This window comes from Mytilus edulis, chromosome 3 (genome assembly GCF_963676685.1).
Source record: "Mytilus edulis chromosome 3, xbMytEdul2.2, whole genome shotgun sequence".
NCBI lineage: Eukaryota > Metazoa > Mollusca > Bivalvia > Mytilida > Mytilidae > Mytilus > Mytilus edulis.
This window is the reverse complement of record NC_092346.1, coordinates 80,651,069-80,676,991: the sequence shown is the minus strand read 5'-3', so window position 1 is coordinate 80,676,991 and position 25,923 is coordinate 80,651,069. Positions and strand designations below refer to the sequence as shown.

Here is a 25,923-nt window from a genome sequence, read left to right as displayed (position 1 = left end):
ATATAGCTCTTTATGAACCCACCTCTTTCATTCAAATTTAGCAAAAATTGTACACAAGAGGGAACTGACAATGCAATTTTCTTTAAGGAACATAACTCCTGAAAAATCATTGATTAGCCTTAAATTTTCAACTTGGGTCTCAGACATTGCTGATATAAACCTTTGATTTAAATTTGAAACAAATCTATATTTAAAAAAAAAGATTTAATAGTTTATAAAGATGTCATTGATATTTATACAATTAAAACACACCAATAGGTTGTAACTTTCTGGGTACTAAGTTTCATAGTCTTTGGTCTGACAGAGATGTTTTCCTCAGGCAGAAGAGTTATGATGTCCTTGACATAACATGAATAGACTGTCACTTTGTAGGTCTTTATTTCTTTAACATTTACTGAAATATCTTCCTTTGGGTAAAGAGTATGATGTCAATAGCATAACATTAGCTGACTGTCTTTAAAGATCCATAGTATTTACTGAAGTATCTTTCTTTGCTTAAGAGCATGATGACCATGACATAACATTTACTGAAATATCATCCTTTGATGTAAAGTATGATAATCATGACATAACATTAGCAGACTGTCACTTTGTAGGTCTTTATTTCCATAACATTTACTGCGATATCTTCCTCCGGTAGAACAATTCTAACGACCTTGACACCAGTTAGTATAGTCTGTTTTATTGATGTTATCACATTGTTTTCAAACAGTTTTGAGATTTTCATGCTATGGTTTGAATGCTGAAAATGAAAAAAAAAAGATAAAAATAATAAATAAGAGGTTTTATGTTTTTTCCTTGTTTCTTTAAACAAGCAATACAGTTCAGATGATACACCTAACTACAATCGATCTTAGGGAAGAGGCCTGTGAAGGAATCAGTCAACACAAGTTTATGATGAAAGGATAGTTAGTTGTCATTGGCCTATTTAAACCATTGACCACTAAATAATCTTTCAAGCCCTGTCCAGATTAACAGCACATTTTTGTATAATATATGTTTGCAGTGACAATAAAAAATAAATGAAGAATATGTCCATTGGAACAGATGTCCCACTTGAAAATATATGGCAAATTCTGCAATTTTAATTTACAAATAGACATAGCTTCAGAACAGCTAAAGTGACCCCCAAATTTGAACTTGAGTTGTTTTTGTTGGTAATAAGCATTTTGTATGAGATTCATAACATTAGATTGTGGAAATTAAATTGAAAGGGTGGAAACCACAAATTTAGCTATTTTACCATTTATAAAGGGACATGACTCAACAACGATGAAAGGGACTTCACTAAAATTCAAACTTGATCGGAGTTTGGTGGTAATAAGCAATGTGTATAAGTTTCATAACAATTGATGAAAGCAAAATAAAGTTAAATTACAGAAAATTCAAATTTGTCATATTTTTCTATTCCTAAAGGGGCATAATTGGAGAACAGTGAAAGTGACACCACCCAAATTAGAGCTTGATCTGTGTTTGGTGGTTATAAGCATTGTGTATAAGATTCATAACATTTGGTTGAGGAAAATACTAATGTAATACATTGTAGAACAGAAACTAATTTTGGGATGTACAGAGGACTGACATAGTACAGACACAGGTAAAACTTAATGCCCTAATGACACGGTTTGGGAAATCAAAGTTATGAAAATGTTATTTAGTATAGCAATGGTTGTGTAAATGATTATCCTGCTGCAATTCTAGCTTATATATTTGCATGTGTAAATTTTATTTATCATCATGTTATGAATAAGAAAATTAAATGACAGCAAATTTCTTAACTGTTTTCCTCGGTTTACATCTAAAATCTTATGCCCTCTTTTAAAAAATTGTATGCATATAATCCATGTATGCATTATCCATTAAATAACTGCATACATGATGGTTGTATTGTTTGTCCAATGAAATGGGATGTTACATTGTGTTTGAATGGGATATGTAAGAATTTAATTGCTAAATGACCAAACACTAAGCTTAACCCCAGTTCAGTGTATAAGTAATGTTTTTTTTAAATTTCATAAAAACATGAATAGAAAGAAAAGAGGTACATTTCATTGAAACTGTGACCTTAAACTAGAGGCTCTAAAGAGCCTGTGTCGCTCACCTTGGTCTATGTGCATATTAAGCAAAGGACACAAAAGGATTCATGACAAAATTGTGTTTTGGTGTTGGTGATGCATTTGTAGATCTTACTTTACTGAACAATCGTGCTGCTTACAGTTATCTCTACCTGTAATGAACTTGGCCCAGAAGTGTTTGAAAAAATTTACAAAAAATTTACAAAATTTCAGAAAATTGACTATAAAGGGCAATAACTCCTTAAGGGGTCAATTGACCACTTTGGCCATGTTGCCTTATTTGTAGCTCTTACTTTCCTTTACATTATTGCTGTTTACAGTTTATCTCTATCTATAATAATATTCAAGATAATAACCAAAAGCTGCCAAATTTTCTTAAAATTTCCAATTCAGGGGCAGCAACCCAACAACAAGTCGCCCAATTGGTCTGAAAATTTCAGAGTAGATAGATCTTGACCTAATGAAGAATTTTATTCACAGTAGATTTGCTCTAAATGTTTATGTTTCAGAGATATGAGCCAAAAACTGCATTTTACCCTATGTACTATTTTTAGCCATGTAGGCCATCTTGGTTTGTGAGCAGGGTCTATGGACACAATTTAAAACAATATACCCTAATGATGATTGTGGACAAGTTTGGTTTAATTTGGTCCAGTAGTTTCAGAGGAGAAGATTTTTGTAAAAGTTAACGACGACGGAGACTGAGGAAGCCAAGTGATGAGAAAAGATCACTTGGCCCGAAGGGCCAGGTGAGCTAAAAAACCAAATAAAAATAAACTAGAGGATTAAAGATCAATTACAGTAACAATTGGCTTATTTTATATAGACTATCAATCTATTCAACCTTCTGATATATATAAGGCAATATTTTGACAATGATGCTGAATAAGTATCCCTTTGATAAGGCATGAAACAATGATAACCCTGTATACCTGTGACTTCCAATCTTTTTCAGCTATAGGGAAAGAGCAATCTAGTTGAGTAGAATGGATGATGAGCAAAACCTCCATACACCCATTATCAATTGACAAGAATCTTAAATTCACCAAATGTATCTCCCTTTGTGGGACAGATGAGAGTTTCATAACTGACCATCCAGCGTTAGTAATTGGGAACTGTGTCATGGAGATCACATGGTGTTCAAGAAGTTTGGATACAACTTCTGCAGTTGGTGAAGGATAACACATGATACCTTGTTTCTGAAATTATACAATTATTTAAAAATAGTTTATTTATAAAGAGTTCTATACTGAACAATAAGCACAAACATGTTATTGTAAATACTTTGATCTGAGACTGAACCCTTATGTTGACTGATGCTAGCACTGGCTGAATCTGAAATCACTTGGTCTTGTCTTCACTTCTTTAGTTGTCGTCAACACAATAAAGTTTAAAAGAATTTGTCATTCAAAAGCATCTTTTGAACACTGATTTACATTTCTTTCCTTCTACTGATAATTATGGCCATCAACTTGAAATCTGTACATCAAGGGTCATTAGCTTCCAAATTGCTTCAAACTCTCAAAATTATTTGTGACAGCATCTTTATCTTTGTTCACATCAATTGTAGAATGTGTATCGATTTTAAGGAGACAAATTATTGACTTGCAAATCAATAATGTTTCAGCAAAGTTTTTAGGTTTTATTTTGACAGACTGGAATCAAACTAGCTGATAATAATTATTTAATATTTCATTCATTAATGTTTGAAACCAAACTAGATGTGTCAAAGCGACACGAATGACCCCGTCTCAAAAAGTTGAAAAATCTGCAATTTCAATAACACATGTGGACACAAACATGATGGTAGTCTCACATATCAAAAATCAGCTCAAAATCTAAAGGCGGTTAGAAAAAAGTCTGTATAACTGTGATTTTCAACAATTTTCAAAGTTGTAAACCCTTAATTTTGGCAAAAATTAGCGGAGCGGAACCAAACTTAAACTTGACCTGTAACTCATCATAGTTAGCTCACATACCAAAAATCAGCCCAATATCTGAAAGAATTTAGAAAAAAGGTCCATATAATTATCATTTTCATCAATTTATCTAAGTCCAAAGCCTGTAATTTCGGCAAAAATTAGCGGAGCGGAACAAAACTTAAACTTGATCTGTAACTCATCATGGTTAACTCACATACCTAAAATCAGCCCAATATCTGAAGGCTTTAAGAAAAAAACTCTGTATAATGGTTTGTTGCGGAATAACGGAATGAAAAATGACAGAATTATGGAATGACAGACAAGGGTAAAACTAAAGGGCATAGACAACTTCGTTGAGGGGCCATAAAAAAAGAAGGTTCAACTATTCAAATTCTACTGTCAAAACATTGTAGCTTATGCCCCTTTATAAAATGCAAGTTTGAATATCCATAATATGACAGGAAGGCCGCTATAAAAGAGAAAATACTAGTGAATCAAAGAGCATGACTGCTCTGAGGGATACAATTGCCATTGTTTTCCTTGATACATGTATTAGTATTATTTTCAAAAATAATTTAACTGCACATGTCATCTTTTATATAAGCTTTGGTTTTCAAATATTTTGGCCACGAGCATCACTGAAGAGACATGTATTGTCGAAATGCGCATCTGGTGCAGTAAAATTGGTACCGTTAATGTTATTAAATGTAATTTACGTAATCTGAATAGTTATTTAACTTAAAAAATAGCCAATCATCGATACAAGTGTATGAATTAAATGTAATTATTGTGTTTTATTTTTGTACTATCAATTCCAAGTTTACTTTCCACAGCAGTCACTGAGAGTAGGAGAAGGTATTTCACTTCGTACCTTTTTGCCGATTTTCCTAGATGAATTCTAGGAGTAATCCATTCTAACTCTTTTAATATTTAATTTCCTTTGGGTCAGTGGACATGACTCCTATCCGTACACATTCCTCTGTATAAATTGCGATTGCTTTTAATATAATACGACGTCTATCGACTGAACAAGTTAATCTTTCTCGATGTATTGTCATATTTTGATTCAGAATTGACGGAAGTATAAGGGAGACAACTCGAAGCGATAATATGGAAGACTCCAATTCGGCTGAAGGGTTGTTCTAATTACACCTTTACCTTGTAGACTACATTTATTTTAATTTAAATAATGCATATGATTTAAAATTATGCAACAACAATAACCCTTAATAGCAGACAGACATAGAAAGGATCTCACGAGTTTCAAATTAATCAATGAAGTTGGGAATCCAGAGCAATCATTCAATCTGATACCCCTTGAAGTCAAGAAAATTATACGCATGTGCATAATTACCTAAACAAACCCTAGACTTGTGATTTGTACCAAGGACGCATATTCAATTTTAATTAAACGACCTAGATGATTCTCCATTTCTTTATGGAAGTACAATATCAAATGTCAGTTTCATAACGGTGAAATATAAGAAAAACTCCACTTCAGTTCTAATATTACAGAAATAGATTTATCAGAATTCAGAGAATTCTCGAATTTTATCAAAACTGGGGAATTCCCTCTGACGTGTTTCTAAATTGATAAAAACTCTAAATATAAATACTGTTTAATTCTGATTTTCCGTGTTGTTAAAAACATGCATATAAATCAAGGGAAATATCGAAACATGAAGATTATGAGAAGAACATTATAAGACAGTTGTTTAAATCCAATCCTATTGTTTGTTTTTACCTTTTAAAGCAAGACAATCTTACAAATCTGAGATGTTCCTTAATGTTTAAAATAAAACGGTTGACGTGAGGGCATGGCCCTGAGTCAATGGTAAAAGTCTACAGATTGCTTGAAAGCAATAGTATCCCAAAAACCCCAACGATGTGTTTGACTTTAGACAAAAACAGATAATACATCTTCTGGAATTAGCATCCACCTACAAGTCACATATCCCAATGAGATACAAGTTAACCAGTTACTAATTTTACTAAAATCAAAGCGCTGTAAGCGCTGAAGGCAGTTAACCAAAAACCAAGGCAACCGTAATTATGAAAACTGTGGCAATGTTGCCTCAACATTAAACATTCATATATAGTACATTCATGTTTATCCAATGATTTATTTATTAAGGCAAATAATTTATATGTTATCAAGGTTTCAAAAGCAATGCATATATCAATGTATATTTGTTATGGTGAGTCTGCAGTGGTACAAGTTCCCAATGATTGCAGTTGTTCTACTTGGTAGTTAACCTTGATTTTATTTGACTGCTAGAAGTTCAATTTGACGTAGTATGAACATGTAATAGTATGAATGGACTGGTTTCCCTGGAAAGAAAACTGAGTTTGTGTTCTATAGTACAAAAGTTATGAGACACAAATCAGACAAATGTTTACTACAACAGGGATCAAAGATGAGGTCTGACTGACTTGCCCATAGTAAATGTAAATGATTTGTTATTTTGTTCCATACATATGAATATATATAATTTAGGGGTGGGGATCTCAACGGTTTTCAAGTTCTCAAACAGGTAGGGGTAGGCAGAGGATTTTAAATAGGGGGCAGGGGGCCAGGCCCCCCTTTTTGGGAAAAAATTTGGTTGCTTATAGGGAATCACTGAAGCGTGACTGGAGCGGGGCCCTCTTAGGTCAGTCAGTGGGCCCCACTTATGAAAGTTTCTGGATCCGCCACTGGGGGTAGGGTGACCCTAGGGACTTCCCCTACATTTAATTTTATTTGTTATATTGTCCCATACATGAATATATATGGTTTAGGGGTGGGGATCTCATTGGTTTCCAAGTTCTCAAACAGGAAGGGTAAGGTGACCCAAGGGACTCCCCCTATATTTCATTTAATTAGTTATATTGATCCATACATGAATATATATTGTTTTGGTGTGGGGATCTCGACCATTTCCAAGTTCTCAAACAGGAGGGTTGGGATGACCACAGGGACTTCCCTTATATTTCATTTGATTTGTTATATTGTCCTATACATGAGTATATATGGTTTAGGGGTAAGGATCTTGACCATTTCCAAGTTCTCAAACAGGAGGGTGAACAGTGACCTCAGGGACTCCCCCTATCTTTCATCTGATTTGTTATATTGTCCCATACATGAATATATATGGTTTAGGGATGGGGATCTCGACCATTTTTAAATTCTAAAACAGGAGGGGTGGGGTGACCCCTAACGACTCTTCCTATATTTCATTTGATTTTTCATATTGTCACAAACATGAATATATATGGTTAAGGGGTGTGGATCTCAACCGTTTCCAAGTTCTCAAACAGGAGGGGGTTGGGTAACTCCAGGGACTCCCCCTATATTTCATTTTTTATTTATTATATTGTCCTATACTTGAATATATGCAGGGGCAGCTTGCACCCAACTTAAATTTGCAAAGCATGGGTTGTTCTCAGCTTAATAAAGAAAATTCCGATAATTTTACCTCAATTTTTTTTTAGCCTCGCTCTGCTCGGTGAAAATTTAAGTTTGCGCCCCTCCTAACCTAAAATCCTGGATCTGCCCCTCATATGGTTTAGGGTGGGGAGCTCGACCGTTTCCAAGTTATTAAGCAGGAGGGGTAGAGTGGCCCAAAGAATGCCACCTATATATCATATGATTTACTTACATTAAGGTATATATAATATAGTTGCATTATTTGTGAAAATAAAGAATGAAACTTTCAGCTACTTTAATTGACCCTTCAAAATTGAGAAAAAAACAAATAACCCCTCGAAATCGCAGTAATATGCTTACACTTTAAAAGCATCTCACATGCATTATCATCATTTATCATTTATAAAGAAAATTTAGACTGTGACCATGAACATGTATATTGTTAGATATACTGTTCCCAGCTGTCACGTTGTATTGGATTTTTAAATTAAAATTTATCAAAAAGTAATTTTTAGTTTCTGAATAAAATATTTTTTTGCTTTTTCTTTCTTTTACATATATCTTTTGGTTTACAATACTAGTGTTTATATTCATTTACCATGCATAGATGTATTTTTTCACCTGCTTGGATTTATTTTGTAAATGATCGTCAAACCCGGAATTACCCTTATCCGCTTCAGGAATCAGTTCCGATATTGTAAAATTTTGTCTTCACGGCCGCCATTGTTATGTGTTTATGTGTTTTTGTCAATCAGATACGATTTTAATCGAATTTATACAATATTTGTCGGTGATTTTCTGTATAAAGCTAGCAGTTGAACAAAATGAACATCGCCGTCATGAATAATAATGATAAAAATAAGTTTTTAGCTCGTTTAATTGGAGACTTTGATGAACATGGTGAAAAGGTTTGCAAAGTAATTTCTTATTTTCTTTCAAATCTAAGGCGACTACGTTGGGCATAGCTAGAAACAAACTATCCTAGTCGAAATTCCGCTTGCGAAAGTGGAAGGTCTCGGACCACCGCTAATTTGCACACCTGCCTCCAAATTGAAAAGCTACGAAAATTTCTTTTTGTAATTTGAAATTCCCGCCAACAGCATAAACAGTTGAATTATATAATAGACTACTGACGTAGTTGTACTACGTATTGATGACAAACAATATTCCTACGACTTTTGTCATTTGGGAAATCTAAACTGCTTGTCTTAAGAGATTTTCGGCGATTAAATATTTCATACAATTGTTCTTTGACATCTTAGCTAAAAGCACAAGTCACAATGAACTACACAAGGATTTTTAATAAGCACTACTTCCTATGTGTAACTTTAAAACTTTTGGATAAATCGACGATCATTTAAGGTTTTTCTGGTCATTTTTTTTGTAATTCAGAATAAAAAGTATTAAAAAAGTGTTCAATTAGTTATATATAACATAGTAACAAGCTAGATAATAACAATGGCAAGTATTTCAGGATTTATTGGGTAGAACACAAATCTAGGGTGCTCGCATAATGCAGCTTAACTGCATAAAAATCATGCAATTCTGAAATAAAATAAATACAGAATAACATACAGAATAGCTTATCCCTCAACCTGCTTAATATTGGAATAATCTTGCTTAAGCTTAACAGGATTTCAGTTAAAAGTATTCAGAGATTAAAGAGAGGTTACTTAATTAATATTTTACCTACCTGACTAGTAGAAATATTTCTTGTTTCAAACAAAAGAACAAAGTGACTTTTGGTTAAAACATTATCTGTAACTCCCTGAGACAGTCCTCGCCAATCATCTTGAATCAGTCGCCTGTCTAGAACAACCTCAAACCAACCTACAAGATAGAAATTGAGATTGGTAATAAAATTTGTTGTAAGAACTTTCAAGCTAAAAACCTAGAGAATTCAAGATAAATGTACTTGTTTTTTATATGGATGTTAAACAATGAGCACATAGGTTAAATAAATGTCAAATTTTGTTCATTTGTTCAGTGTGTCAGTGAAATAAAAGTCTCCAGTGTTTAAGTTTTTTGTAGTATCATTTCATTTTTACTGCAGGTTGCATATCTATGTTGTTAAAGTTAATGAAAAAAAACATATTTAAATATCCAATAAATTAAAAGAGATGAAGAATTGTCTTAGTACTTGATATTGACATTTGATTATTGAAGACTTTAAACGAGGAATCTGTTCTCTTCATTTGGTATTTGCATGATGAAATATTTTTGTCTTATGTTCATTTGTTCCCAAATACCTTTTTCTTTCACTTTAATATCACAGGAAAGATATATACCTGGAGAAAGACTAGCTACACCATGAGTTTCAGATGATACTATTGTAACCCTATCAACATTGTTCTCAATAGACATCATAGAAGTCATAGGAAAGAAGTTTCCCTGCAGTGGTATTTTCTTTCTAGTTTTCTTTCTGTGCATCTGAAATAGAAATAACACTACCCATTCTAAGCATTCTACATATTCAATTCAGTGTCATCTACTTAGTTATAATGTTTACATTGGATGCAGGACAAACATTTACTGAAAATAACCATCTTATTATAATTTGGTCAAAAAAATTTGTTTAAAGATGTGTTTACTATAAACAACTGTAGGCCAAATCCAACCTGCCATCCCACATTATTGTACTAACCTGAAAGCCATTGAGATCCACACATAACTGATTATCTGAATCCTTAACATCAGTCTCTATCCTCATTATAAGTTCTTTATTATTCCATATTGTACCATTACTTATATTGACTAAGTTCTCTATATGGACTCCCATACCATCTGATCCTACGTAAAACATGTAAGTGTTCTATTTATTTTGAAAGTAACTAAGTCTACACTGATTACTGGACTAGATCTAGATCTTTACAATTTCTATCCCATAATATTTCATTCACTTCAGAGGTGAGGTAACTAATAATTTAAAATTTGGGATATGGTCCATCAACTTAAAAGAATTCATGCTAAAATGGTTTTGTTATCATGTGTGCTAATACAAATTTTGTGTGATAATATCAGAATGGAACACTTATTGTTTGTCAACAGCTTGGTGATTGATCACAGATAAATATGGAAGAAATCAACAGACACAAGTTACAAAATCATTTGATCTAGATAACTGATTAAAATATCATGATGGGAATTTAATGGCTGACTAAATGGTATGGGTTTTGCTCATAGTTGAAGAGAAAATGGTGACCTATATATAGTTGCTTTAAATAGCTACATATTAAGCTGGGTGGATAACTGTTTCATGGGCAATAATACCACATATCTTCTTATTCTTAATTCATCAGATAGAAACTCAGAAGAAATGTTAATATGCACACATTTTGTAACGGTTTATTTCTTCCTCTGTGATATTTTATCCTGAGAATAATTTACCGGTAATTTTTTTCCAGGCATGGTATTTCACAGGTTGATTTTTTCCAGAGGAGTGAAAATCTATCTGTGTTATGCAGATAGTATGTACCGGTATATATTTGCCGTACTATATTTCACAGAACCGTGTGAAATAGAGTCCCATTAACTACTATGTAAGTTACTCACAATCAATATATACCTGACTATAATTATAAAATGTTTCACAAGGTAGACCAAATTTGCATAATTTATCAAAGGGAGGTAATTATGAGCAATTTATATTTTAAAGATATTAATATAATATATTTCTGAATCTATTTTATAGTGAAATTTTTCCTTGAATCTTATTTTTTATATATTAATTTATATAAAAAGATGACTTACAACTTGATTTAATAAGACAGATAACATTTCACAGGTAAAAACTATCCAGCTGTTAAACATGCTTTTGTTCCAATATATTGTTATGCTATGATTTATCTGATTTCCATATAATCAACAACTACATCTCTGTCCCCAGACAAAACTATTTATATAGTTAAAAATATCATCATAATCAAATTCTTCTATTAAAAATGTACTGTTAACAGTAGTAATGCAACTATATTTCTACCTTACCTTTAAATTCATATTTGTACTGAGATTTGAAAACAACTCACTTTTACATGTATTTTACTAACCTTATTTAATCATGATATCATTTTCACAATTACGATTTTTGAAATTACTTCTGGTTTTCTTCCCTATGTTTCATGATAATTTTCTTTTTAAAAAGATGATATTGACTTGAATATTATATTTCAGGAATTTTTTCAAGGATAATTTGTGAAATTATTTCCCATTATAATACATTTTTTTTTTAACAATTTCGCTTTATTGTAAATGAACTATTATTATTTCATAGTATTTTTAAAGGATAAGTTTTTTCTAATAACTATTCAATAAGTTAACTACCCAGATAGAATCTTACGGCAAAGGAAAAAATATCCCAGGGAAATATTTTCCTCCGGATAAAAAAATAACAACAACTACTGTGACATTTTTTCCTCCAGATTAAATTTCATCCGGATATAATTTTGCTTTACACAGTAAGTACAATATTAAAACAGGAAAACATAATGTAAATTGTCAGCTTCTGCAACTTGAACCTTGTATAAGTCACAAAATCAAGTCCCTTGGTCTTTGGCAGACTTTTTAATGAATAGGATATTATTAGACAATAATTTCCTTACCTGCCATGTTATATACAGTATAGATTTGTGTTATTGATGAGTAAACCACAACCACGCTGGAATATATCTGTCCTTTTATAATGTACAGGTACTTTATTGACTCAGCAAAATTCTGCATTACAAAATCATTGTGTATTTTTAATTTTTATAAAATATTAAATAGTAACGATAAAATATGAAAAAGGAAAAGTTAAAGCCAGGTGAGGGGTTCATATTTATATCACATTTATGATCCATAGCTGTTGGACATTTAACAGTCATTCACTTATTTCATCCAAAGAAAAATGTCAGAGTATATCAGTGTACTTATAGGCTATAAAACCTTAGCATTTTACCTGTTGACCTAAAATTCAAAAGGACGTTTTTTTTCTTCAATTTATCAATTTAGCAAAGTTTTCACATATGGGTCAAAAGATATCATACTAACCTTTGCATTACCATCAGGTAAAAATAAGTATGCACCACTCTTGTCTTTAAATGGATTAGACCAGGATCCTGTTCCATAGGTCATCAACTTCACTTCTGACTTGTATCTTGTAGAATTATTTCTACTAATATACTGAAACCAAAAGATGTATTGATTGATTGATTGATTGCTGTGTGACTGTTAAAAGATTACTTAAAGGATGAAGTGACTTTATAACTGAGGAAACTATCTTAAATATGACAACTGAGAGAATGTTTCAGAAGTTTACCTGAAATTTGCTATTGCATGATTAGAAGGTTGAGGTCAGATATTAACCTGAAATTTATCTTTATATGAGTAGAAAGTTTCTGTCAAGAGTTTTACCTATAATTTGCCATTATAAAATTAAAAGGTTGCTGTCAGAGATATTTACCTGTAATTTGCCATTACATGAGTAGAAGGTTGCTGTCAGATGTTCATTACCAATTGTGAACATGGGCAAGGTGTAGTTATCTGTAGGAAACTTTCCAAATCTAAAACAAGTTTTTGTTCTGACTATGGTGTTGTTAATGACATTGTGACCGAACAATTAATGTTATACTTTTACATCTCTAGTTTCACTATCACCTCCAGGGAACTATATTTCAGTCACAATTTATTGTGTGTATAAGCACATTCACCACAATCAGCAGATATTATCTTAAGACAACAAAGATGGATAAAATATTGAAATCGAAACAAATTTTCAAGTAAAATATCTTCACATTACACACTATCATTAAAGTGTGCATAAAACTAAAACATGTCACTCAGAAAAATGATCATGTGATGCACTTGCAGGCCAAGATAATAAGATTTTTTCAGGGATCACAAATTAGTTAGTAATTGTATCAATAATGTTCTTCATATAAAAATATTTTAAACTTCAACCAATACTGCACATCTACAGAAATAAATGGGGAATGTGTCCATGGGACACAGATGATGCCCCTGCTTGGATACAACATTATAAAGAAACATAAATCAAGATTGGTAACAGTGATGCTACCCCAATTTTGACTTGATTTGAGTTTTATGGTAAGAAGCATTGTGTATAAGTTTCATAATATTTGGATGAGGCAAACTTAAGCTATAGGAAAGAACACAGGAACTCAATTGAAACTTATCCTACACAATATCACAATTTATGTTTCTTTTTATTTAAATGTTCATTGTGTTTTTATCAGAACCATCATCTAATATCTCATTTGCAGTCATCAGTAGCCTATCAATTCTAAGGTTGTGAGTTTGAATCCTGCTCATGGCTAGGGTTGATCGACTGTGATCTTATTTGAATAGGATTGACTGTATTCCAACTGAAGGTTGTAGTTTTCTCTCTAAGTATGAAGCAATTTTAACTGGCTGACATGATATAGCAAAGGTCAATATCGATTAAACCTAACCTGAGATTGTTGCTTTGGTCAGTTACTATGTCAATATGTGACAGGTATTGTTCTTTGGGTTGACCAGTGGTCTGACCACCTAAGGCAGATATCAGGTACTTAGATATGCTCAATCCTGGTAATTCCACTATAAATGATATCTGAAAATAATACATTAACATTAACAAAAATTTCCAATCTTATTTTGAATTTAGAGTGTCCAGTCCTGTCTTTTTGCTACCAGATAATTCCACCGTTTCAAGCATAAGTTACCTCCGACATTTGGACAAACCTATTTGTACTATTTATGTTACTGAAGAATGCCTGATCATGCAGACACCTTTATACACTGCATGAAATTCGGATACATTAATGCTGATGCAACTACATACAATATCAACTAGAAGTACCGTGAGCAAAGTTAACAAATTGATGGCACACAGGCCTTGCCCCTTTTCTTCGTCTCAATATCTGACCTTGTAGACAAGACACCCCAACTTTATTCACAACACACTTACACTCTGAATTTACAACATTTTTTAACAAGTATCATTAATATCATTAAAGGCATTAATAAACTGTTATCACAGAGATATGTCTCCCCTTTTTGTAATTTTGATTATGCAAATGTTGAAATCAAAATAGCAATACTTTTAACATCTTATACAAGTTATGCAAATATTCAAAGTCAATGAACCATGACTGAGTTACATGGCTAAACAATTTCCATGTAAATGAGATGTGCCAGGCTAATACAACTGCATACCAAATACCATTGACTTATTATAAGTCGTTCCCAAACCTAAATACAAAAATTAACTTGTAAACTATGTAAAAGTTTCAAAGTCAATGAAGCATGAAGAGGGGGTGGGGCTATATAATCTCCATGGAAACAATACTTGCAAATGTATTTTACATTTGCATACCAAATATCATTGATTTAACATTAGCAATTCATCTTAAACTGATCTAATCACAAACTAATACATGTAATCTAAGATAAGTTTCAAAGTCATTAGACTGTGACTGAGGGGCAATGCCAAATATTCTCCATGGAAATGAGATGACGTGCCAAAAGCTTATACAACTGAATACCAATTAACATTGGCCTACCACTAATGGTTCACCTTGAACTGACCTGATCACATTAAACTAATACATAACTTACAAAAATTTTCAAAGTCAATAAACCATGACTAAGGGGGCAGAGCCAAATTATCTCCATGGAAATAAGACATGCCAATGCTTATACAGCTGCATACCAAATATCATTGACCTATCACTTGTGGTTCCCCATAAACTGACCTAATCACACACTAATACATGTAAAATAAGCAAAAGTTTCGAAGTCAAAAGACCTTGACTGAGGGGGCAGAGCCAAATAATCTGCATGGAAATGAGATGTGCCAATGCTTATACAACTGCATACCAAATATGATTGACCTACCACTTGTGGTTCACCATAAACTAGACCTAATCACAAACTAATACATTGTTGATGCCGTTGCTGCCGCTGAGGCCGGAAACAGCATACCTATGTGTCGCCTTTTGACTCTGTCAAGGCGAGACAAAAAGTAATGAACCAGACATACTTGTAGACAGACAGACATCCATACAGAGGGACTAGTTGATTCCTCTAGGTTCATTGAACTTTTCCGTAAATTAAGTCAATTAAACTTTAAAAGTAAGTTTTATGTCTTGCCTCTTGACATAGCCATAAGTGTAATAACAGAGACATTGGTCAAGAACTATACTTGTTATATATTACCTCAAATATTCCCGTTTTAACTATATTATTTTCTACAACAGGTGATATTTGATGTGGTATGTCATCTGCTGTTGTCAATGATTTGACCTTGACATTTAAGGTGTTGATATGTAGTTTTACAGCACTCTGTCTTTCAAAGTTCAAAGAATTATATAAAAATAGATACCTACAAATATATTGCATTACATTTTTTATATTGTGCAGTAAATATGACTAATTACAGTACATGTAATCAGGGTTATAATTTTATCTGTGTAGCAATATGACGAAATCTTTTATATATTAATATGTTGACCTTCAAATTTTATACTTTTAGATTTGAAAGATTTTCATATAACAGTTATCACACTTTATGTATTATTCAATGAAAAAAAATGTCCCTTTAAGTAACCATTTGTCAAACAAATCAATGCATTTTCTCCATTCAACATCATCTGATTAAATCACAACATATAATCCATGTTTAAAATATGAAGGAAAATGTAGTGTATTATTTATAATTACATACATATAATATAACATGTATAGGTATAGTTGAATATTAAACATTATATCACACATGGAAATAATATGAAGTCGCTGTATGATATGCAACAATACAATTATATTCCACAAAGTCAAATAAAATATGGACATGGAAAGCTAACATTCTTGTTTCCAGCATTTAAGATACAGGTAGGTAGAATTAGCAGAATTACAGAGCCACTCTAGAGACATTAATAATCAACAGAAGGCACGATAAAATAAGACATAACATTTGGAAAACATATCTTTGCTGAATGATCATTTTTAATTTGTTCACAAATATTTTTTTTATATAATAAAATGTGATGTCTTGCAAAGTATACCCTCATGCATTATAGTATAGTCAATTTCAGATTTGATTTTGTTAATACACATTTTTATAACAAGTTGTTCCCCTTTGACAATTGTAGACTGGTTCTCAACCCGGAAAAATGGGATGCTGCCCAGGCAAAGTGATATATATACACACAGGGATATATAAGCATTTAAATCTATTTTTAACGAAATAAAAAGTTTTATGCTGAACAAATAATTAAATATAATGTGAAAATTCGAAAAAAAGATAAGAAAATAAAAACTAGAGGCTCTAAAGAGCCTGTGTCGCTCACCTTGGTCAACAAAGGACACAGATGGATTCATGACAAAATTGTGTTTTGGTGATGGTAATGTGTTTTTAGATCTTACTTAACATTCTTGCTGCTTACAATTATCTCTATCTATAATGAACTTGGCCACGTAGTTTCAGTGGAAAATGTTGGTGAAAATCTACAAATTTTATGAAAATTGTTAAAAATTGACTACGAAGGGCAATAACTCCTTAGGGGGTCAATTGACCATTTTGGTCGTGTTGACTTATTTTTAGGTCTTACTTTGCTGTTCATTATTGCTGTTTACAGTTTATCTCTATCTATTATAGTATTCAAGGTAATAACCAAAAACAGCAAAATTTCCTTCAAATTACCAATTCAGGGGCAGCAACCTAACAATTGGTTATCCGATTCATCTGAAAATTCCAGGGCAGATAGATCTTTACCTGATAAACAATTTTACTTCCTGTCAGATTTGTTCTAAATGCTTTGGTTTTTGAGTTATAAGCCAAACACTGCATTTTACCCCTATGTTCTATTTTTAGCCATGGCGGCCATCTTGGTTGGTTGGCCGAGTTACCGGACACATTTTTTAAACTACATACCCAAATGATGATTATGGCCAAGTTTGGTTTTATTCAGGCCCAGTAGTTTCAGAGGAGAAGATTTTTCTAAAAGATTACTAAGATTTACGAACTAGAGGCTCTAAAGAGCCTGTGTCGCTCACCTTGGTTTTTGTGAATATTAAACAAAGGACGTAGATGGATTCATGACAAAATTGTGTTTTGGTGATGGTGATGTGTTTGTTCATCTTACTTTACTGAACATTTTAACTGCTTACAATTATCTCTATCTATAATTAACTTGGCTTAGTAGTTTCAGAGAAGATTTTTGTAAAACCCAACAACAGGTTGTCCGATTCACCTGAAAAATTCAGGGCAGATAGATCTGGACCTGATGAACATTAACCCCATGTCAGATTTGCTCTAAATGCTTTGGTTTTTGAGTTATAAGCCAAAAACTGAATTTTACCCCTATGTTCTACTTTTAGCCATGGCGGCCATCATGGTAAGTTGACCGGGTCACGCCACACATTTTTAAAACTAAATACCCAAATGATGATTGTGGCCAAGTTTGGTTTAATTTGGCCACGTATTATCAGAGGAGAAGATTTTTGTAAAAGATAACTAAGATTTACAAAAAATTGTTAAAAATTGACTATAAAGGGAAATAACTCCTAAAGGGGTCAACTGACCATTTCGGTCATGTTAACTTATTTGTAAATCTTACTTTGCTGAACATTATTGCTGTTTACAGTTTATCTCTATCTATAATAATATTCAAGATAATAACCAAAAACGGGAAAATTTCCTTAAAATTACCAATTTAGGGGCATCAACCCAACAACAGGTTGTCCGATTCACCTGAAAAATTCTGGGCAGATAGATCTTGACCTGATGAACATTTTTACCCCATATCAGATTTGCTCTAAATGCTTTGGTTTTTGAGTTATAAGCCAAAAACTGCATTTTACCCCTATGTTCTATTTTTAGCCATGGCGGCCATCTTGGTTGCTTGGCGGGGTCACGCCACACAATTTCTAAACTAGATACCCAAATGATGATTATGGCCAAGTTTGGATTAATTTGGCCCAGCAGTTTCAGAGAAGAAGATTTTTGTAAAAGACAACTAAGATCTACAAAAAATGGTTAAAAATTGACTATAAAGGGCAATAACTCTTAAAGGGGTCATTTGACCATTTCCGTCATGTTAACTTATTTGTAAATCTTACTTTGCTGAACATTATTGCTGTTTACAGTTTATCTCTATCTATAATAATATTCAAGATAATAACCAAAAACAGCAAAATTTCCTTAAAATTACCAATTTAGGGGCAGCAACCCAACAACTGGTTGTCTGATTCATCTGAAAATTTCAGGGCAGATAGATTTTGACCTGATGAACATTTTTACCCCATGTCAGATTTGCTCTAAATGCTTTGGTTTTTGAGTTATAAGCCAAAAACTGCATTTTACCCCTATGTTCTATTTTTAGCCGTGGCGGCCATCTTGGTTGGTTGGCGGGGTCACGCCACACAATTTCTAAACTAGATACCCCAATGATGATTATGGCAAAGTTTGGATTAATTTGGCCCAACAGTTTCAGAGGAGAAGATTTTTGTAAAAGTTAACGACGACGGACGCAGGACGACGGACGACGACGGACGCCAAGTGATGAGAAAAAATGGTTAAAAATTGACTATAAAGGGCAATAACTCCTAAAGGGGTCAACATGACCAAAATACTTATTTGTAAATCTTACTTTGCTGAACATTATTGCTGTTTACAGTTTATCTCTATCTATAATAATATTCAAGATAACCAAAAACAGCAAAATTTCATTAAAATTACCAATTCAGGGGCAGCAACCTAACAACGGGTTGTCCAATTCATCTGAAAATTTCAAGGCAGATAGATCTTGACCTGATAAACAATTTTACCCCATGTCAGATTTGCTCTTAATGGTTTGGTTTTTTGAGTTATAAGCAAAAAACTGCATTTTACGCCTATGTTCTATTTTTAGCCATGGCGGCCATCTTGGTTGGTTGGCCGGGTCACCGGACACATTTTTTAAACTAGATACCCCAATGATGATTGTGGCCAAGTTTGGTTAAATTTGGCCAAGTGGTTTTAGAGGAGAAGAGTTTTGTAAAAGTTAACGACGACGGACGACGATGACGACGGACGACGATGACGACGGACGACGACAAGTGATGAGAAAAGCTCACTTGGCCCTTTGGGCCAGGTGAGCTAAAAAAGAAAAAGAGACTATTGCAGGAGGTAGATATTTGATAATGTAAATAATTAACAAACCCATCACCATAAAGTTGAACATTCTTGGCATGCTTTCTTCAAACCCTCCACCAACTCTTACATATAAGAACAAGACATGTTATTCTTCAATATCTAGATATCAATACAGTCAAAAATTTGGGAATGGTTTGATCATTGTCAAATCCCAGAATTCAAACACAAACATGCAAAGCAAAATTTAAGATTGAAACTCAAACAAATTAATAATATGGGTAAATATGCACATACAATTACTCACTTGGTCAAACCATGTCATGTCTGGCATTAACAAAGATTAGTTAGATTTAGAAATAAGTGTACATAAATATTGTTTAAATAAGTCGGGATTTTGTTTCAATTTTAGATAAAAAATTATTCTAACTGCCTTCTACCATTTTAAGCTAAAGAACTGTCTTGTCTCAAGTAAGTGTATGGTGTATTCTATAAGTGAATATGCCACCTGCATTACTTTTTAACTTTGTATTCTTATAAAAACAAGTTTCATCTAAACCATCCTTGATAACAGTTGAAAGAATATCATTTTTACAGGCAATTTATCTTTTAAGAATATTAAGGACTATGGGCTATCATTGTTGGTATACCAAAATGAATATGAAAAAAGGTCATTGGTTCATTTGTTGAATTTCCATTGTTTATGAGGTTTAAACCAATCCCAACATTTTTAAACATTGCGTGCAGCTTTTGATTACATTTGAAAATAGTTTGAATTCTAAAACCAAGTATAAACCCGTTGCTTTAGGTCAAGTGACAATAAATGGGCTATGTCGTAGATTTTCTTAGAATTTTGCATACACCTTTGACTTGTCGAAATTGTGTCTGAAAATCGAAAAAAAATGTGCGACTTTATCTCTTTTTTTCCTTAAAATATTACTGATTGAATTCTTTCAAAACAGGTGCCTTAAGGGACTTAGACTATCGGAAGGGGTGCTGCTTCTTGTAAATAATTATACAAACTAATGAATGAATAAGTATTATTACCTCTATTTTACCTGAGTTTACCTGTCAAAAATGCACGCAAATGTAACCAAAAGCTGCGCGTAAACGTAATGATTTTTGCACACAAATGTAATGGGAATGCGCGCAAACGTAATGCATCGCATGCAATAAAGTATATTTCTTACAAAAAGAATTAAGAATACTCACTTTGGTCTACTTAGATTAATTACTTTCTGGTCAATAAATTTATGTGGCTGTGTCCAGTTAAAAGTCTACAATAAAACTATAACAATGAAAACAATTTTTCACTGACCTGTTTAAAATACAGGCTCTCACTTGTATGTACTAATGCTTGAAAATCATGTAAAATTAGGTTAAAATCATAATTAATAGTATTAGATATATATATTGCTGTTGACAGTTTATCTTTATTTATAATAATATTCAAGATAATAACCAAAAACTGCAAAATTTCCTTAAAACTACCAATTCAGGGGCAGCAAACAACAATGGGTTGTTTGATTTGTCTGAAAATTACTGGCGGATAGATATTAACCTGATAAACATTTTTACTCCACGTCAGATTTGCTCAGAGATAAAAGCCAAAAACAGTATTTTACCCCATGTTCTATTTTTAGCCATGTAGGCCATGTTGGTTGGCAGGCAGGGTCATCAGACACATTTTTTAAACAAGATACCCTAGTGATGATTGTGGCCAAGTTTGGTAAAATTTGATTTGGGCCATCAGTTTCAGAGAAGAAGATTTTTGTAAAAGTTAACAGACCACTACGACGAATGTTGACAACGACTGAGGACAAGTGATGGGAATAGCTCATTTGACCTTTGAGGTCAGGTGAGCTAAAAAGGTAAGTGCAAAATACTAAATAAAACTTAAATGATGAAATGATAATAATCCTCATTTTCATATTTTGATAAATTTAAAGAAAAAAATTACAAGCATTTCCAAAACATTTTTAAAAATGTTGATCTATGCCTAACCTTGTGACCATAATGAATTTTGAATCAACATCACTATTAAAATTCATTAAGAAATCATAATATCCTCACCCATATTATAGTTTCTTAAAGCAGTTAACATTTCATCCTAAAAGTCCATGTAATTATTACAATCCACAGTGTTGACTGTTGGAAATTAGAGTGGCATCCAGATCAGATGAATCAATAAAAAAAATCAAATCAGAATTTATGAATGGTAATCAATAGGGGATGACTGAAGAAAGCTGAAATTACAATTTAGTTCAAACGGAGTTATAATACAAAAAATCTTGATTAAACTATTGAAACAGAGATATGTGTTGCCAGTTTTTGTAAGTTTCAAAGTCAATAGACTGAGAGGGTATGCTGAACAATCTTACGTGAAATGAGATGTGCCAATGCTAATGTAACTGCATACCAAATATCATGTCTTACCACTAGTGATTATCAATCAACTGACATAATCACTAACTATGTAAAAGTTTCAAATTATTCTCCATGAAAATGAGATGTACCAATACTTATAAAACTGCATACTATATATCATTTAAAAACATATAGTGTTTAACATAAAAGAGACACAATCAGAAACTAAAACATTTGTTGACACCACACAGCTGGAAACAGCACACCATACTGTTGCCTTTGGGACTTTGTCACGATGAGACAAAAATATTCAGGGAGAGAGAAGAAACAACCATACCATACTAATTTTTTCATCAACATCTGGTTCATTTTCATCCTTTGCTAAGTATGACAATATCTTCTCAAGCAGCAAGATCCCTTTCTGGTATCCTGAATGTAATCTGTCAAAAAATGTAAGACCAAGTCTTAGTCAGTTTCATTAATGATAATAGAGTGCACACAATGAAATGTCTTGCCTGGTTTACTGATTGTGATTTGATTTGAGTCTGTAACATGAGTAATGTAAATGAGGTTAACGTTAGAGAAACCAGGTCTGACAGACAGGGTACACCTTGCAATCATACGAAACACCAAATAAAGCCTATAACTTATACATACATGTGATGGACTATAAAACTCCGATCAGGAGATTTGGAAATTTTGGTCAGGAGATTAGGACTCAGATCAGGAGGTTTTTTATTGACATAAATTGTGTCGCAAATGTAACCGTATGATGTAAAAATTGTGTTTATTCTTCAAATTTCCATCAAATTGTTATATGCTTATATATGTAGTACCCTTATTGCCATTCTATTTGAATGAAAATAAAATATTATGAAGAATCTGTATCATTTTTGTCGAGCCTTCGACTTTAGTCGAAAAAGCGAGACTAAGCGATCCTACATTCCGTCGGCGGCGGCGGCGTCCACAAATATTCAATCTGTGGTTAAAGTTTTTGAAATTTTAATATAAACTTTCTTAAACTATACTGAATTTCTACCAAACTTGGACAGAAACTTGTTTATGATCATAAGAAAGTATCCGGATGTAAATTTTGTAAAAATAAAATTCCATTTTTTCCGTATTTTACTTATAAATGGACTTAGTTTTTCTGTGAGGAAACATTACATTCACTCTGTGGTTAAAGTTTTTAAAATTTTAATAACTTTCATAAACTATCCTTGATTTGTACCGAACTTGGACAGAAGCTTGTTTATGATCATAAGAAAGTATCCGGAAGTAAATTTTTTTGAAAATAAATTTCCATTTTTCCGGATTTTACTTATAAATGGACTTAGTTTTTCTGCGAGGAAACATTACATTCACTCTGTGGTTAAAGTTTTTAAAATTTTAATAACTTTCATAAACTATCCTTGATTTGTACCGAACTTGGACAGAAGCTTGTTTATGATCATAAGATAGTATCAAGAAGAAAATTTTTTTGAAAATAAATTTCCACTTTTCCGTATTTTACTTATAAATGGACTTAGTTTTTCTGCGAGGAAACATTACATTCACTCTGTGGTTAAAGTTTTTAAAATTTTAATAACTTTCATAAACTATCCTTGATTTGTACCAAACTTGGACAGAAGCTTGTTTATGATCATAAGATAGTATCAAGAAGAAAATTTTGTAAAAATAAATTTCCACTTTTCCGTATTTTACTTATAAATGGACTTAGTTTTTTTGCCAGAAACAAAACATTCACTCTGTGGTTTAAGTATTAAAATTTTTATAATGTTCTTAAACTATCCTGAATTTCTACCAAACTTAGACTAAAGCTTGTTTCTGATAATAAGATATTATTCAGAAGTAAATTTTGTAAAAAAAAATCACTTTTTCCGTAATTTACTTATAAATGGACTTTTTTTTTCCAGTTAACATTACATACAGTCTGCAGTTAAAGTTTATAAAACATTTAATAGAGTCATAAACTAAAAAAAGTTATAACACTGATTATTTTTTTCATTGCCCAAAAAGCAAAAAGGATAAACATGGTCATTAACTTCTGTAAACGGTAAATTTCTTCTTTTAATTTACCAAAGTTTTCACCAAAAATGAAACAATTGGGGAAAAAAAATCATCATGAATGTCAATAATTCTCATAAAGAGTTGAGTGACAGCTTTGATGTAAATAAAAAGTAAATAGATTTTAATATTCTTTTATTTCAAATAAAATATAGTAGTTTTCAAAATAATAGACAAAACTTGCATCCCCTTGTTCTATTTTTTAACCATGTCACTTATTTTGGTTGGCAGGCAGGGTCATCAAACACAAAAACTGAATATTGTTAATGAGTGTGGCAAAGTTTTGTAACAATTAGCCCAGTAGTTTCAGAGAAGATTTTTTAAAAGTTGATGGATGCTGCAAGCTTTTGGGGTAGGTGAGCTAAAAAGTATATTTTACAGAATTTCAGTTCTATTTTCACTGATAGACAAACCAAGGCTAAATACTCACAAAACAAGTTTTGCAAACTTTTGTTTTTGATTCATTTCAGGACCTTGGCATTAAATTCTTAAGTTATCTGTGTTTTAACAATTTGTTACTAGGTAGAACTATCTGGCCAAATTGTTTTAGAAATTTGTACATTGCATACATGATTGTCTTAAACTTCTCATTTTACATGTATTTTTTTATAAGTTTCAATGTGATATATTTTACCACCCACCTCCTATAATTTTTATTTTAATATACCTTTTCCCATAATCCTTCATAACTTTAGAAGTAGAAGTTCCTGTGATGGCATCATGATGTTGAAACAATGCCACCTGTTGTCTAATATAACTAAGGTCACCAATTTTATCCGTAAACGAGTCTATTACAGTTTGATTTGTTTTCCTTATAGCATCAGCAAAACAGTAAGTAAACAGAATTTCTAATGACCTAAAAATTTAAATAAACAAGACGTCACATGTTATTGAATAAAGTATACCCTATTTGTAAAAAACATTGACCATATTATATGGCTATAAAAAATACAAAGTATCAGTGTTTAATAAAGTTGCAAACTAACTGAAGCAGAAAACTTCACATTGAAATTGCTTTTTAATTGAAAGTTGCTTGACAAGGACCTAGGGGACAGGGCTCCGAAATAATTGTCAAAATGATATTTACCGATTGTAATGCAACTTTATAGAACATATCCTTAACCTATTACAAGTAGTTCCTTTCAAACTGACTTAAGCTGAAAACTTAACTATTGCAAATGCTGTTTCCACAACCTGAAAAGCAACTCTAATGTCTCACCTTTCGCTACTTTAGCGGCACAAGAGATAAGACCAGTGGGTTTATTCCGGTACTCAAATTTTTCCTCCATATTAATCAAACAAAAAGAAGATTTATCTAGTTCTACCAGTTTATATTATGAACTCTTGACCAGGTCAGTGACCAGTATTGTGTCTCTGTGATGACATAAAGACAGAAACTGTCTTAAGAATAAATACCTCAGTAAATCTTGTACCCGTCTAATAATGTGTTTATAATGTGGACGTGTTGTATAGTATCCACTCCAGTAATCCTCCCCACGATCTGCATATGTAAAGAAATCCCCAGATAAGGTGGGAAATCTGGTCTTAGATATTGCTACTTCATTAAAATAATCTGATAACGTTCCAAACCTCACCTGTAAAACAAATATGTCCTTTATTTTAAAAATTTGATAATGTTACAAACTTCATCTGAAAAAAAATACATGTCTAAAGAAATCTTTAGTTGGCATTAGCAGATCAGATAGTGTTGTGCACAATGCACATTCTTAAGACATCAATCATTCAGAACCAACTTTTCTCATTTCTAAAACAAATGCTGTCTTGCTTTAGACTCCCAATAAATTCATCTTAAATTTACTAAGACATAGGTAGTTCATAGCATGACAGTTTTGTTCAATAGATAAAATTCAGTCCCAAATGGTAAAGGTTTTAAACTTTAAAATTGTATGATTGTAATTAACACTAAAAGTAAATTCATAAAAATATGAAGGGTCCCAAACAAACATTTTTTGACTC

The 25,923-nt window shown here is 32.3% G+C and overlaps 1 protein-coding gene across 1 annotated transcript in view; it reads right to left on the bottom strand.

Moving 5' to 3' along the window:
- Positions 1–359: 359 nt before the first annotated feature.
- Positions 360–25,923, bottom strand: part of LOC139514504 (alpha-mannosidase 2-like) — a 34,485-nt gene continuing 8,921 nt past the window's right edge. The window contains exons 10-23 of the mRNA XM_071303851.1: positions 25,363–25,541; positions 24,614–24,802; positions 22,217–22,319; positions 20,725–20,789; positions 15,597–15,762; positions 13,850–13,989; positions 12,841–12,940; positions 12,429–12,560; positions 12,002–12,113; positions 10,048–10,193; positions 9,692–9,833; positions 9,097–9,233; positions 3,008–3,274; positions 360–742 (exon numbers count right to left, since the gene is read on the bottom strand). Of these exons, the coding sequence (XP_071159952.1) occupies positions 575–742; positions 3,008–3,274; positions 9,097–9,233; positions 9,692–9,833; positions 10,048–10,193; positions 12,002–12,113; positions 12,429–12,560; positions 12,841–12,940; positions 13,850–13,989; positions 15,597–15,762; positions 20,725–20,789; positions 22,217–22,319; positions 24,614–24,802; positions 25,363–25,541 (2,046 nt within the window). The 3' untranslated portion in view covers positions 360–574. The remainder of the gene's footprint in view (positions 743–3,007; positions 3,275–9,096; positions 9,234–9,691; positions 9,834–10,047; positions 10,194–12,001; positions 12,114–12,428; positions 12,561–12,840; positions 12,941–13,849; positions 13,990–15,596; positions 15,763–20,724; positions 20,790–22,216; positions 22,320–24,613; positions 24,803–25,362; positions 25,542–25,923) is intronic.